Here is a 15,332-nt window from a genome sequence, read left to right as displayed (position 1 = left end):
GAGAGACAAACACAGTTAACATAGCGCACACACACACACACACACACACACACACACACACACCTTTGTCTTTTGTTCCTTCAGTAGTCTCTCAGCCTGATGGTCTCTGTTCAGGGTGTCTGTCTGCCTGTGCAGCTCTGCTGTCTGTCCTTCCATCTGTCTCACTGTGCTCCTCAGCGTCTCCATTCCAGTCATCAGGTCCTCTCTCTCCGACCACAGCTGCTCATGCTGGACACACAGAACACACATTTAAGAAAACTTCACTCTAGAGTTCTTGACAATCCCCAGTCCCCTTGGCCATATAATAAGCCAGCAAGGGATATAGAATAGTCTTCAACATCTCTAACAAAGACATCCAGGGAAGTCTCAGACACTTGACTGTCTGTACTTCCAGTCTGCATTGTCCCAGGGGAGCTGTCAGCTCATACAGCCATGACCAGCATGTTCCTCAGTAGACACAACGCTACAACACCAGATGGAAGGAGACACTGCTTTATTTACATACACTCCATTACTTCACTAGAAAAACTATCAGGAGGAGGTGAGAATCATTACAAGTGGAATGGAAATAATTCAAATGGACAGTTTATATTTGTACTGAGGGGGAAATTGTCAGTCTAGTTGAGCATGCTGGAAGACTGAGCATGGTTTGTTTGTGGGCCTGTGTGTGTGTGTGTGTTACCTGTTGTACGGCGGTGTTGAGTCGTTTGGTCAGCTCGGAGATCTGTTTCTCAGCTCCCTCCACCTTCTCTCTCTCCTTATCCAGCTGCTCTGTCTGTCTGTCGTAGTCCAACTGTAAGTTCTGTAAAACACACACAAATGTCATATTAAACACATTCATTATTGAGTAGGTATCGAGGCATTCAGTTTAATGCAGAATAACACAAACTATATCAAGCTGCCTGTTCTACACAGTGACATCCATCCATTCAGGTCTGGGACAGAACTCTCATTAAACTGGGCAGAGTGATTTGATCTCTAATGGCTTACAAAGCCAAATCATAAAGACAACCGTCTGAACCCATTTAATGTGGCTGTTGTGCATTACTAACTGAAACAAACAGAAAGCTCCTTATTGAGCACACACACTTAGCAATAGCAGCCCTGGCCAACAATCTAGGGAAAATGCCACTTCATTATTTGCATGAACAATCTCTTCAGATTTGTACCAACAGCTTATTAATAAGCAATTCACTATTGATGTCTGTGTTATTCATTCCGTATGAGGTAGAGACGCAGTGAGGGGTCAGGGCTCGGTGTCAGGGGTGATGTTTCCCCTACCAATACATAGGGGTCAGGGCTCGGTGTCAGGGGTGATGTTTCCCCTACCAATACATAGGGGTCAGGGCTCGGTATCAGGGGTGATGTTTCCCCTACCAATACATAGGGGTCAGGGCTCGGTATCAGGGGTGATGTTTCCCCTACCAATACATAGGGGTCAGGGCTCGGTATCAGGGGTGATGTTTCCCCTACCAATACATAGGGGTCAGGGGTGATGTTTCCCTACCAATACATAGGGGTCAGGGCTCGGTGTCAGGGGTGATGTTTCCCCTACCAATACATAGGGGTCAGGGCTCGGTATCAGGGTGATGTTTCCCTACCAATACATAGGGGTCAGGGCTCGGTATCAGGGGTGATGTTTCCCCTACCAATACATAGGGGTCAGGGCTCGGTATCAGGGGTGATGTTTCCCCTACCAATACATAGGGGTCAGGGCTCGGTATCAGGGGTGATGTTTCCCCTACCAATACATAGGGGTCAGGGCTCGGTGTCAGGGGTGATGTTTCCCCTACCAATACATAGGGGTCAGGGCTCGGTGTCAGGGGTGATGTTTCCCCGACCAATACATAGGGGTCAGGGCTCAGTATCAGGGGTGATGTTTCCCCTACCAATACATAGGGGTCAGGGCTCGGTATCAGGGGTGATGTTTCCCCTACCAATACATAGGGGTCAGGGCTCGGTGTCAGGGTGATGTTTCCCCTACCAATACATAGGGGTCAGGGCTCGGTATCAGGGTGATGTTTCCCCTACCAATACATAGGGGTCAGGGCTCAGTATCAGGGTGATGTTTCCCCTACCAATACATAGGGGTCAGGGCTCGGTATCAGGGTGATGTTTCCCCTACCAATACATAGGGGTCAGGGCTCGGTATCAGGGGTGATGTTTCCCCTACCAATACATAGGGTCAGGGCTCAGTGTCAGGGGTGATGTTTCCCCTACCAATACATAGGGTCAGGGCTCAGGGGTGATGTTTCCCCTACCAATACATAGGGGTCAGGGCTCCTTATCAGGGGTGATGTTTCCCCTACCAATACATAGGGGCTCCTCAGGGCCCTTATCAGGGGTGATGTTTCCCCTACCAATACATAGGGGTCAGGGCTCGGTGTCAGGGGTGATGTTTCCCCTACCAATACATAGGGGTCAGGGCTCGGTGTCAGGGGTGATGTTTCCCCTACCAATACATATGTTTCCCCTACCAATACATAGGGTCAGGGCTCAGTATCAGGGGTGATGTTTCCCCTACCAATACATAGGGGGGCTCGATCAGGGGTGATGTTTCCCCTACCAATACATAGGGGTCAGGGCTCGGTATCAGGGGTGATGTTTCCCCTACCAATACATAGGGTCAGGGCTCGGTATCAGGGGTGATGTTTCCCTACCAATACATAGGGGTCAGGGCTCGGTATCAGGGGTGATGTTTCCCCTACCAATACATAGGGGTCAGGGCTCGGTATCAGGGGTGATGTTTCCCCTACCAATACATAGGGGTCAGGGCTCGGTATCAGGGGTGATGTTTCCCCTACCAATACATAGGGGTCAGGGCTCGGTATCAGGGGTGATGTTTCCCCTACCAATACATAGGGGTCAGGGCTCGGTGTCAGGGGTGATGTTTCCCCTACCAATACATAGGGGTCAGGGCTCCTTATCAGGGGTGATGTTTCCCCTACCAATACATAGGGGTCAGGGCTCCTTATCAGGGGTGATGTTTCCCCTACTAATACATAGGGGTCAGGGCTCCTTATCAGGGGTGATGTTTCCCCTACCAATACATAGGGGTCAGGGCTCAGTATCAGGGGTGATGTTTCCCCTACCAATACATAGGGTCAGGGCTCAGTATCAGGGTGATGTTTCCCCTACCAATACATAGGGTCAGGGCTCGGTATCAGGGTGATGTTTCCCTACCAATACATAGGGGTCAGGGCTCAGTATCAGGGGTGATGTTTCCCCTACCAATACATAGGGGTCAGGGCTCGGTATCAGGGGTGATGTTTCCCCTACCAATACATAGGGGTCAGGGCTCGGTATCAGGGGTGATGTTTCCCCTACCAATACATAGGGGTCAGGGCTCCTTATCAGGGGTGATGTTTCCCTCCAATACATAGGGGTCAGGGCTCGTGATGTTTCCCCTACCAATACATAGGGTCAGGGCTCGGTATCAGGGGTGATGTTTCCCCTACCAATACATAGGGTCAGGGCTCGGTATCAGGGGTGATGTTTCCCCTACCAATACATAGGGGTCAGGGCTCCCCTATCAGGGTGATGTTGTTTCCCCTACCAATACATAGGGTCAGGGCTCGGTGTCAGGGGTGATGTTTCCCCTACCAATACATAGGGGTCAGGGCTCGGTGTCAGGGTGATGTTTCCCCTACCAATACATAGGGGTCAGGGCTCCTTATCAGGGTGATGTTTCCCCTACCAATACATAGGGGTCAGGGCTCCTTATCAGGGTGATGTTTCCCCTACTAATACATAGGGGTCAGGGCTCCTTATCAGGGGTGATGTTTCCCCTACCAATACATAGGGTGGGCTCAGTATCAGGGTGATGTTTCCCTACCAATACATAGGGTCAGGGCTCAGTATCAGGGGTGATGTTTCCCCTACCAATACATAGGGGTCAGGGCTCAGTATCAGGGGTGATGTTTCCCCTACCAATACATAGGGGTCAGGGCTCAGTATCAGGGGTGATGTTTCCCCTACCAATACATAGGGGTCAGGGCTCGGTATCAGGGGTGATGTTTCCCCTACCAATACATAGGGGTCAGGGCTCGGTATCAGGGGTGATGTTTCCCCTACCAATACATAGGGGTCAGGGCTCCTTATCAGGGGTGATGTTTCCCCTACCAATACATAGGGGTCAGGGCTCGGTATCAGGGGTGATGTTTCCCCTACCAATACATAGGGGTCAGGGCTCGGTATCAGGGGTGATGTTTCCCCTACCAATACATAGGGGTCAGGGCTCGGTATCAGGGGTGATGTTTCCCCTACCAATACATAGGGGTCAGGGCTCGGTATCAGGGGTGATGTTTCCCCTACCAATACATAGGGGTCAGGGCTCAGTGATCAGGGGTGATGTTTTTCCCTACCAATACATAGGGGTCAGGGCTCCTTATCAGGGGTGATGTTTCCCCTACCAATACATAGGGGTCAGGGCTCCTTATCAGGGGTGATGTTTCCCCTACCAATACATAGGGGTCAGGGCTCCTTATCAGGGGTGATGTTTCCCCTACCAATACATAGGGGTCAGGGCTCGGTATCAGGGGTGATGTTTCCCCTACCAATACATAGGGTCAGGGCTCGGTATCAGGGGTGATGTTTCCCTACCAATACATAGGGGTCAGGGCTCCTTATCAGGGGTGATGTTTCCCCTACCAATACATAGGGGTCAGGGCTCCTTATCAGGGGTGATGTTTCCCCTACCAATACATAGGGTCAGGGCTCAGTATCAGGGTGATGTTTCCCTACCAATACATAGGGGTCAGGGCTCCTTATCAGGGGTGATGTTTCCCCTACCAATACATAGGGGTCAGGGCTCAGTATCAGGGTGATGTTTCCCCTACCAATACATAGGGGTCAGGGCTCAGTATCAGGGGTGATGTTTCCCCTACCAATACATAGGGGTCAGGGCTCAGTATCAGGGGTGATGTTTCCCCTACCAATACATAGGGGTCAGGGCTCAGTATCAGGGGTGATGTTTCCCCTACCAATACATAGGGGTCAGGGCTCAGTATCAGGGGTGATGTTTCCCCTACCAATACATAGGGGTCAGGGCTCGGTATCAGGGGTGATGTTTCCCCTACCAATACATAGGGGTCAGGGCTCGGTATCAGGGGTGATGTTTCCCCTACCAATACATAGGGGTCAGGGCTCCTTATCAGGGGTGATGTTTCCCCTACCAATACATAGGGGTCAGGGCTCAGTGTCAGGGGTGATGTTTCCCCTACCAATACATAGGGGTCAGGGCTCAGTGTTAGGGGTGATGTTTCCCCTACCAATACATAGGGGTCAGGGCTCAGTGTCAGGGGTGATGTTTCCCCTACCAATACATAGGGGTCAGGGCTCAGTGTCAGGGGTGATGTTTCCCCTACCAATACATAGGGGTCAGGGCTCGGTATCAGGGGTGATGTTTCCCCTACCAATACATAGGGGTCAGGGCTCAGTATCAGGGGTGATGTTTCCCCTACCAATACATAGGGGTCAGGGCTCAGTATCAGGGGTGATGTTTCCCCTACCAATACATAGGGGTCAGGGCTCGGTATCAGGGGTGATGTTTCCCCTACCAATACATAGGGGTCAGGGCTCCTTATCAGGGGTGATGTTTCCCCTACCAATACATAGGGGTCAGGGCTCAGTATCAGGGGTGATGTTTCCCCTACCAATACATAGGGGTCAGGGCTCAGTATCAGGGGTGATGTTTCCCTACCAATACATAGGGTCAGGGCTCAGTATCAGGGGTGATGTTTCCCTACCAATACATAGGGGTCAGGGCTCAGTATCAGGGGTGATGTTTCCCCTACCAATACATAGGGGTCAGGGCTCAGTATCAGGGGTGATGTTTCCCCTACCAATACATAGGGGTCAGGGCTCAGTATCAGGGGTGATGTTTCCCCTACCAATACATAGGGGTCAGGGCTCAGTATCAGGGGTGATGTTTCCCCTACCAATACATAGGGGTCAGGGCTCAGTATCGGGGTGATGTTTCCCTACTAATACATAGGGGTCAGGGCTCGGTATCAGGGGTGATGTTTCCCCTACCAATACATAGGGGTCAGGGCTCAGTATCAGGGGTGATGTTTCCCTACTAATACATAGGGGTCAGGGCTCAGTATCAGGGGTGATGTTTCCCCTACCAATACATAGGGGTCAGGGCTCAGTATCAGGGGTGATGTTTCCCTACTAATACATAGGGGTCAGGGCTCGGTATCAGGGGTGATGTTTCCCCTACCAATACATAGGGGCCAGGGCTCAGTATCAGGGGTGAGTAGTACCTTGTATCCCTCTGCTCCATGAATGATGTCTTTCATTGAGCTGGTCACTTTCTCTCGCTCAGCCTTCAACACCTCCACTTCCTCCTTCAGAGACACAGCCTCTTTCCTGCTGGTGTCCAGCTCCTTCCTGGCTTTCACAGCCACCGCCTTGATCTTATTCATCCTCTCATTCTTCTCTTTGCTTTCCTTCTCCAGCAGGGCTGTGATGAAGGGATGGAATCAAAAGAGGACACAGAGACATCATCACACATAGATCATTGGCAGTATCAGAATCCCCTAATGATTGGCACTTTGTATCTGTCATTCTTATGAGATTAATAAAATCACCTAGAAATAATAAAACAAGCATGACACTGTTAGTACTGTCCATCTGTGTTTACTGGTCATAGTATCCCAGTTCCCTGTTCTGGACCTCTCCATTACAGTAGTAATTAGGAACGTACCGATTTTCTCAGTGAACTCTATGGCTGTGTTCTCCTCTGAGACAGTGGAGGCTGTAGACTGGTGGGGGGAGAGACAGGGAGGTGGAGGGAGAGGAAAAGTCAGTCTGTAGAACTAATGAAAAATTCCTCAGCAGTCACTGTAACAAACTATAACTTGAGGCAAAAAAAAAAGTAATCCAGTAAACTTGAAGACACTGACAGAAGAAGCACTCACCTGCAGGACAGCCATCTGACTCTTCAGCTGGGATATGACTTTGTCCTTTTCTGTTAGCTGCTGTTGTAGCGCTCTCCTCTCCTCTTGTTTTTCCTCCTCCTCTCTCTCCGTCTCTCCTCCCACCTTCTGCTCCCTCTCTTTGTCTGCCAGTGTCTCTGTAGCGTTGCTGACCTGAGCCAATAATTCCTGATTCTCTGTTCTCATCTTCTCATTGGCAAGTTTCATCTCTACCAGGTCTCTCTGTAGAGCTTCAGTATCTCCCACCAGCTCCCCCAGATTACACTTCAGGAGGTTCCTCTCCTTTTCAAGCTCCTCTACACAAGCCTGCAGCTCCTCCACCTCCTCCCCTGGGCTCCCCTGCACCTCCCCTAGGCTGCTCTTCAGCAGGCTCCTCTCCTTCTCCAGCTCCTCTATACGAGCCTGTAGCTCCTCTACCTCCTCCCCTGGGCTCCCCTGCACCTCCCATAGGCTGCTCTTCAGCAGGCTCCTCTCCTTCTCCAGCTCCTCTATACGAGCCTGTAGCTCCTCCACCTCCTCCCCTGGGCTCCCCTGCACCTCCCCTAGGCTGCTCTTCAGCAGGCTCCTCTCCTTCTCCAGCTCCTCTATACGAGCCTGTAGCTCAGCCACCCTTTCTCTTTGGCCTTGCCTCCCCTCCACCTCCCTCAGCCTCACCACCTCCATCTCTCTCTCCTGCAGTGCTGACAGTGTTTGGTCCCTCTCTGTGCTCACCTCATTGAGTGAATCCTCCAACTCCTGAACAGCACTCTCCTTCATCTGTAGCTGAGAGAGGATCTCCCCATTCTGCCTGCTCAGATCCTCCACTGACGCCTTTAGCTCGAGGGTTAACGCTGTCTGCTCCTCAAGAGAGGCCTTTAGCTCAGAGGCTAACACAGTCTTCTCCTCCAGAGAGGTCTTAAACTCGAGAGCTAATTCTGTCTTCTCCTCCAGAGATGTCTGCAGCTGCTCCTTCAGCCCCTCAGCTGCCTGTGTCTGCTCCAGGAAGCTCTCCAGCCTCTTCTCCAGGCCCTGGACCTCCTCCAATAGGCTTTCTCGGTCTTCATTCAGCACTCTCAACTTCTCTACCAGACTCTCTCTCTCCTCAGTTAGCCCTCTGACTCTCTCCTGTAGCTCCTGGATCGCTGACGCCCCCTGTTCCTTCATAGCTTCACATTGTCTGACGAAGTCCCCAGTCCTCTGACCTAGCTCAGTCTCCAGGCCTTTCAGAATGTCTCTGGTGTGTTCGCACTCAGCCACCGCCTGCCCCCTCTCTCTGGCTAGGTACTCACATTCATCCACTGCCTGGCACCTCTCTTTGGCTAGAGACTCACATTCACCCACCGCCTGGGTATTCTTTCTAGCTAAGGTCTCACACTGGGTCCTCAGCTCCTGGACCTCTAGGATCAGTCTCTGCTGTTCTTCCAGGGTCAAACTCTGGTGGTCTGTGTCAGGGAAAGGGCTGGAGGGGCTAGCAGAGCTGGCAGGCAGGCTGTATGCTGGTTCTCTCTGTGACCCACTCTGCTGGAGCTGAGTGAGGGCTGGAACCTCCTGAAGGTCACACTTGGGGGTTGCCGGGCTCAGAGGGTCTCGGTAAGGGGTCATATTCAGGTCAGGGGTCGCACCCTCCCGGGTCATCAGCAACTCATCGATCTTAAATTCTAGCTCCTCCTTCTCTGTCTGAAACTCCTCCCTCATCCTCTCAAGCTCCGCCTCCAGTTGAGTCTTCACATTGCCCAAGAAGGTCAGTTCGTCTTGCAGCATTGTATTCTGGGATTGCAGGTCCTCCAAGGCGGATCGGAGCTGTCCAGTCTCCGTCTCTCCATCACTGGCATCAATCTGACTTAAACCAGACAGCTCCAACATCCTGGCTATCCCCGAGCTGCGGCCGCTAGGCTCCTCCTCTTCCTCCTGCACATCCTGCAAGAAACTGTCATAAGAAGAGGAAGAAAATTTGATAAGCACTTTTTAAAGTGACTCAAAGCATTTTAGTGTACAGTCTGTGACTCATCCCATGTCATCCAACACCAATATCTTGTCCAACACCAATGTATAGCAGTAGGACCCACCTGTCTTTGAGAGCGAGCTGCTCACTGAGCTCCTCTTGGAGGAGAAGCAGTCTCTCTCTCTCCATCTCAAAGTCCTCCTCCAGAGCTCTCAGCTCCTCTTCATGTTGCATGCTATGCTGGGCCAACTCTTCTCGTAGGTTCTCTACTTCTTGCTGGGCCTAAAATAAAAAGAAACACACAGTGTATTGCAACATTTAAACCAGAAGGTCTTTGTCAGCTATCGGCTTACAACGGTATTCACTTTGTGAAATGTTTCGGACACCGCTTTTGAACTAACCTCTGTCTGCGCCCTCTGGTGGTCCTCCTGCAGCACTGCAGCCTCCTGGGCACTTCGCTCCACCGCTGCAGCTAGCTCTGTCTGCAGACTCAAGATCTGCGACTCCAGGCTGTGACTAACAGCTTCTACACTATTGTTTGTATCTTCCTTTTCTCTTTCCCTATGCTTTTCTTTCTCTCTTTCGCTCTCTTTCTCTCTGTCACTCTCGTCTTTCTCTCTCAGAAGCCTCTGAAAGAATTCGACTTCTTCTTTATGTTTGGCCTGGGATACGTGCATGGTCTTCTCAAAAGTGGCCATCTTTTTCTGGTGGTCTTCCTTGGCCTGGTTCAACTCTCCCTGCAGGGTGGCCAGTTTTCTTACTGCATCCTGTCCATATTCAACAGAAAACATGAAGTTAGAACTGGAACAGAAGGTTGAACACCATGCTGCTCTCCAGGACTAGGGTAGGTGACCACTGGTCTGGCCTACACAGACAGATAACATGAAGTTAGAATTGGAACAAAAGGTTGAACACCATGCTGCTCTCCAGGACTAGGGTAGGTGACCACTGGTCTGGCCTACACAGACAGATAACATGAAGTTAGAGCTAGAACAAAAGGTTGAACACCATGCTGCTCTCCAGAACTAGGGTAGGTGACCACTGGTCTGGCCTACACAGACAGATAACATGAAGTTAGAGCTGGAACAAAAGGTTGAACACCATGCTGCTCTCCAGGACTAGGGTAGGTGACCACTGGTCTGGCCTACACAGACAGATAACATGAAGTTAGAACTGGAACAAAAGGTTGAACACCATGCTGCTCTCCAGGACTAGGGTAGGTGACCACTGGTCTGGCCTACACAGACAGATAACATGAAGTTAGAGCTGGAACAAAAGGTTGAACACCATGCAGCTCTCCAGGACTAGGGTAGGTGACCACTGGTCTGGCCTACACAGACAGATAACATGAAGTTAGAGCTGGAACAAAAGGTTGAACACCATGCAGCTCTCCAGGACTAGGGTAGGTGACCACTGGTCTGGCCTACACAGACAGATAACATGGTCTACTACAGTTCACCTGCTCCCGCTGCTTGACCTTCTCATTCTCCTTCCGCAGTAACACTGCACTCTGCTGGGTCTCAGCCTTCTCCAGCAGCAAGGCACTCATCCTCTCAGTCAGCTCCTGGGAGAACAGATTACCACAGAATAGAATGGAAAACACATGACTTCAAACCCTCCCAAAGCACTTCAGCATATTCATTTTCTCATGTAACAATTTCAGACCACAAACCTGTATGACGGAGTCGTCTGAATTGCCTGTTGGCTGAGACTTGAGGGTGTCAACTTCCTTCTCCAAATCTGAAAAGAATATTGGGAAGTAGAAAGGACAAAAAAAGATTAAAAAGGAAATCCTACTACTGTATTGATATTATAAACGATCACAACATTGAATAGTAAACCAATGGTTGACCCTTTTTACTTTTGCACTGTCTCCATGCACACTCACAGGACTATACACACACTGACACTCCAACTCACAAATAACATGCACACTCACAGGACTCTACACACACTGACACTCCAACTCACAAATAACATGCACACTCACAGGACTCTACACACACTGACACTCCAACTCACAAATAACATGCACACTCACAGGACTCTACATACACTGACACTCCAACTCACAAATAACATGCACACTCACAGGACTCTACACACACTGACACTCCAACTCACAAATAACATGCACACTCACAGGACTCTACACACACTGACACTCCAACTCACAAATAACATGCACACTCACAGGACTCTACACACACTGACACTCCAACTCACAAATAACATGCACACTCACAGGATTCTACACACACTGACACTCCAACTCACAAATAACATGCACACTCACAGGACTCTACACACACTGACACTCCAACTCACAAATAACATGCACACTCACAGGATTCTACACACACTGACACTCCAACTCACAAATAACATGCACACTCACAGGACTCTACATACACTGACACTCCAACTCACAGGACTCTACACACACTGACACTCCAACTCACAAATAACATGCACACTCACAGGATTCTACACACACTGACACTCCAACTCACAAATAACATGCACACACATTTATACTGACTCTATACACACACATACAATCATAATTTACACTGCTGCTACTGTTTATCATACATCCTGATGCCTAGTCACCTTACCCCTATACATATCTACCTCTATCACTTGTGCACGTCAAATTACACCTTGAATCTAAACAGTGAATGACAGGTGCATCATGTACCTGCACATTTGGACTTCATCTTCTGGATGGCAGCCATCTGCTTCTTGGCAAACTTGATGAGGTCATCCTTGGACAACGTGTCCAACTTCATAGAGGTAACAGTAAGACAAAGGTACCAAACAGTGAGACATAGAACGCATTATTTTAGGGTCTCAGTACTAGTCTTTTGATATTATAAAGTTGTCAAAAGTATGAGCACCAAGGCCAATCAATTCATGTATACATCATTGATACAGAAAGTGTACATGACATTTCAAAATACTGTAAGACTGGTAAAGGAAGAATGGGGTGGTGGTGGGTAGGATAGTATTTCTGATAACTCCAGAGTGCTGCACCTTTGATTTTGCTGCACCTGAAGGTGGTGAGGCCACAGACTCCGGGACAGTGTCCTGCTGTTGTGGAAAACAAACAATGACATAAAACAGGATATACCGGTATGACGCACACACACCAATCTCACTTTACAGCCTAGGCAAACACTACAAAAGCGATGAGTAGGCATAATGTAGCTAATCTCATCTAGATAGCCATCTTTGCCTTTGGTGACACCGAAGCATGTGAATACTTCTGCATAAGGAAACAGTTGGATAGCTGTCCATGGCTAACATTGCCCTTATAACTAGCTAGACCAGTAACTTGGCCAAGGTCTAACTATCATTTCATGTTAGCATTTGTGTAGTATCGCATATTATTTTAAATGGCGATTTAGTTGTCATTCTTATTATGTTAGCTAGCTAGCTACACTAACGTTAGCTAAACCTGCTACGAGCCAGTCAGACGAGCTAACAACAATCACTTAACGTTTACATGTCGTTGGACCAAACTTACCTCCATCCTGATCGAAGCAATGTAACTAGCCAATCGTTAACGGAATCGGTAGTCTGTGTAGCTGAATATCTGCTATAGGTTACTGAATGGTACGATTTGAAAACTAAAGCATTTCACTATTTTGATGTCCAACACTAAGCTTCAATTCATTTCCGACTTCGTCAAACAACGTCCGTACGTACGTACGTACGTCACAGCGAACGTAATCGATAGTGCCTGCCAGACTTCAGATTGTGTAACAGTGAAAACGGTATATTTTTGTTGTTTCAAAGTAACATTAATTATTTATACACTGCACTAGGAATTTCCTGGTGAACAAAAGAGAAGAGCAGTCGCAGATAGTCAATTATAAGTCAATGAGGTTCATTACAAGAGGCAACCTCCAACACAGAAGCAGAGAAAACGTTTAGCTGTTTTTTTTGTTCTTCTTCTGTGGGCTTTCTGGCGGACTATAACACAGAAAGGTGTATTGCCACCACCAACTGGAATTCATTGAAACCAAAACAAGGTTAAAAATAAATAAAAAATCCATACGTGATAGGGAAATGAACTTATTCCACCCAAATAAGAATAGTACATTGACAAAACAAAACTCCCAATTCTCCATATCTCCCTTCTCAGGTTCTAGGGATTGAGAGGGTGGTACGGCTTGTGATAATATTCCATGTAACTCCTTGGCCGCTTCCACAATAATTTCTGCCTTCCTGGACCTTCTCTCCACCTTGGCAGTGCCATTTATCACCATAGCTATAAAGGCCACCAAGTCCACCTTCTTTTTTTGTATCCCTTTTTCACCCCTTCTTCGTGGTATCCAATTGTTAGTAGTTACAGTCTTGTCTCATCGCTGCAACTCCCGTACAGACTCGGGAGAGGTGAAGGTCCTCCAAAACACAACCCAACCAAGCCGCACTGCTTCTTAACACAGTGCGCATCCAACCCGGAATCCAGCCGCACCAATGTGTCGGAGGAAACACCATACACCTAGCGACCTGGTCAGCATGCACTGCGCCCGGCCCGCCACAGGAGTCGCTTGTGCGCGATGAGACAAGGATATCCCTGCCGGCCAAACCCTCCCGGACGACGCTGGGCCAATTGTACTCTTAACCTTTAAAATGTCAGGATCCTGCTGGTGAAAGGCAACCTCAGCAGCCTGCAGTGAATTCCTATCCACCACCATGGACTCTTCAGGTGCACCATTCCAACCCTCAACCATTTGAACAGTTGCTGCATATGATATGCTCTGGATAGCCCTGACTTTGGCCACCTCATTCTCTTTTACCCTTGTGGGGCATTTGAATGACGTGGCTTCATGGTTCCCACCACAGTTGCTACATGTCACATTTTCATCACTTTTATAACACATAACATGATCTTTTCCACAACTTGGACATCTTGGCTTCTCCCTTCTGAAAACACTTGAAACTTGATCAAAAGCTTTACGATTATCACACTGCATTGGTCTTGGGATAAATGCTCTGACTCTGTAGTTAATATACTTGAGTAGGGAGAGACTCCATACCATTTTCCTGAGAGACACACACGACACTTCATACTTAATCAAATCGGGTGAGACACAACACACATTTCTTCTGATCCTCAGAACCACACAAAATCAAAACCATCCCACATCTCGTGATCCTCACAGCCTTCACTCTACCCAGCACTCTCTCCACCAGTTTGAATATCTCAAATGGATTCCTCAAGATGGGTAATTTGATCAGCTGCTCCTCATTTGCAAACCTTACTCCTACAAGATACGAAGTAACGTTCTCATCACTGTACTCTACTTTGCTCTGTTTTCTATTCTTTTGGACAATATTCCAATTCTCTTTGATTCTACCGCCAAAGCAACAACTCACGGCGCAACGCCTCTCCCCTATTTGACCTAGATAGTTTGTGTGTATGCATTGATATGTAGGCTACGTGTGCCTTAAAAAAAATGAATCTAGTTCTGTCTTTGAGCTGTTCTTGTCTATTAATATTCTGTATTATGTCATGGTTCATGTTTTGTGTTGAACCCCAGGAAGAGTAGCTGCTGCTTTTGCAACAGCTAATGGGGATCCTAATAAAATACCAAAATACCAAACATTTGATTCAGAATCCACTTCCTCATCCGCTTCCGCCATCTTTCCAGAAAATCGCTGTTTTTTACTACTGCAGGTTTGAAATGAACACAGCAATCGATCTTGCTTTCCACTCGTTAAGTTAGAACCTGGCCTTTTCGGGTTCCATCATCTCTTCTATGGTATTTTGGCGATCACACAATTTAATGTGCATCCTGCCCCCTACTGTGCGGGATGGAAACAGGATTCCCAAAAATGGAACAAAATAACCCGCCCAAAAAACTACCAAACTACAATAAATAAATAAATAAACTAAATCAAACAACTTTTCTGTTCAAAAATAAAAGAGATCTGATCAATACACAGGCTCAAGGGTGACCTGGGAGGGAGGGTCTTCCGGCACCAGTACCCCTCGCAAGTCTTCAGATGTCAAATCTTTAAGTCCCCAAAACTTTTCTGCCACAGCCACAAAAGTTTCTTAGACTTCTTTGAGACTTGTGCCGTACAGTTTGTAACTGTGGCAATGAACCCCACAATATCCACCTTTATAACACACATGGTATCTTTTGACTGGCAGCAAACATTTACTACAGGCTGGGGTTCTTCAATATACTCTGTCCGTCTGCACATACTTGAAACATGGCCAAATCTTTTACAATTATTAAGCTGCAATGGTTTGGGGACAAAAGCTCTTACAGCGTATCTTACATTACCAAGATTCACATGTAGGTATTTGCTCTTTATCAAAAAACAACAGGACCGACAGACTTTCTTATTTTTCTCCATTCACCCAGCGGATCAGAAGGGCACCAACCAGACCAGGAATTTTCTTCAGGTATTCAAGCAGAACATCCGTTGTCACCCCTGAGATGACTCCT

General features: G+C 48.2%; 1 protein-coding gene across 2 annotated transcripts in view; it reads right to left on the bottom strand.

The window, feature by feature from the left end:
* LOC115119285 (GRIP and coiled-coil domain-containing protein 2-like) overlaps positions 1 to 12,567 on the bottom strand; it is a 30,056-nt gene extending 17,489 nt beyond the window's left edge. Inside the window, exons 1-12 of one of the 2 annotated variants that reach the window (XM_029648059.2) lie at positions 12,392 to 12,567; positions 11,899 to 11,955; positions 11,564 to 11,648; positions 10,535 to 10,602; positions 10,322 to 10,426; positions 9,264 to 9,629; positions 8,987 to 9,144; positions 6,924 to 8,847; positions 6,710 to 6,767; positions 6,267 to 6,466; positions 683 to 802; positions 64 to 228 (exon numbers count right to left, since the gene is read on the bottom strand). In XM_029648059.2, coding sequence (XP_029503919.1) covers positions 64 to 228; positions 683 to 802; positions 6,267 to 6,466; positions 6,710 to 6,767; positions 6,924 to 8,847; positions 8,987 to 9,144; positions 9,264 to 9,629; positions 10,322 to 10,426; positions 10,535 to 10,602; positions 11,564 to 11,648; positions 11,899 to 11,955; positions 12,392 to 12,397 — 3,312 coding nt within the window. In that variant the 5' untranslated portion in view covers positions 12,398 to 12,567. Of the gene's footprint in view, positions 1 to 63; positions 229 to 682; positions 803 to 6,266; positions 6,467 to 6,709; positions 6,768 to 6,923; positions 8,848 to 8,986; positions 9,145 to 9,263; positions 9,630 to 10,321; positions 10,427 to 10,534; positions 10,603 to 11,563; positions 11,649 to 11,898; positions 11,956 to 12,391 lie in introns of those variants that run through there. The other variant, XM_029648061.2, reaches the window with a different exon arrangement.
* Positions 12,568 to 15,332: the final 2,765 nt, after the last annotated feature.

The sequence above is a fragment of the Oncorhynchus nerka genome, linkage group LG1, assembly GCF_034236695.1.
Source record: "Oncorhynchus nerka isolate Pitt River linkage group LG1, Oner_Uvic_2.0, whole genome shotgun sequence".
Lineage (NCBI taxonomy): Eukaryota > Metazoa > Chordata > Actinopteri > Salmoniformes > Salmonidae > Oncorhynchus > Oncorhynchus nerka.
This window is presented reverse-complemented; position numbering and strand designations above follow the sequence as displayed.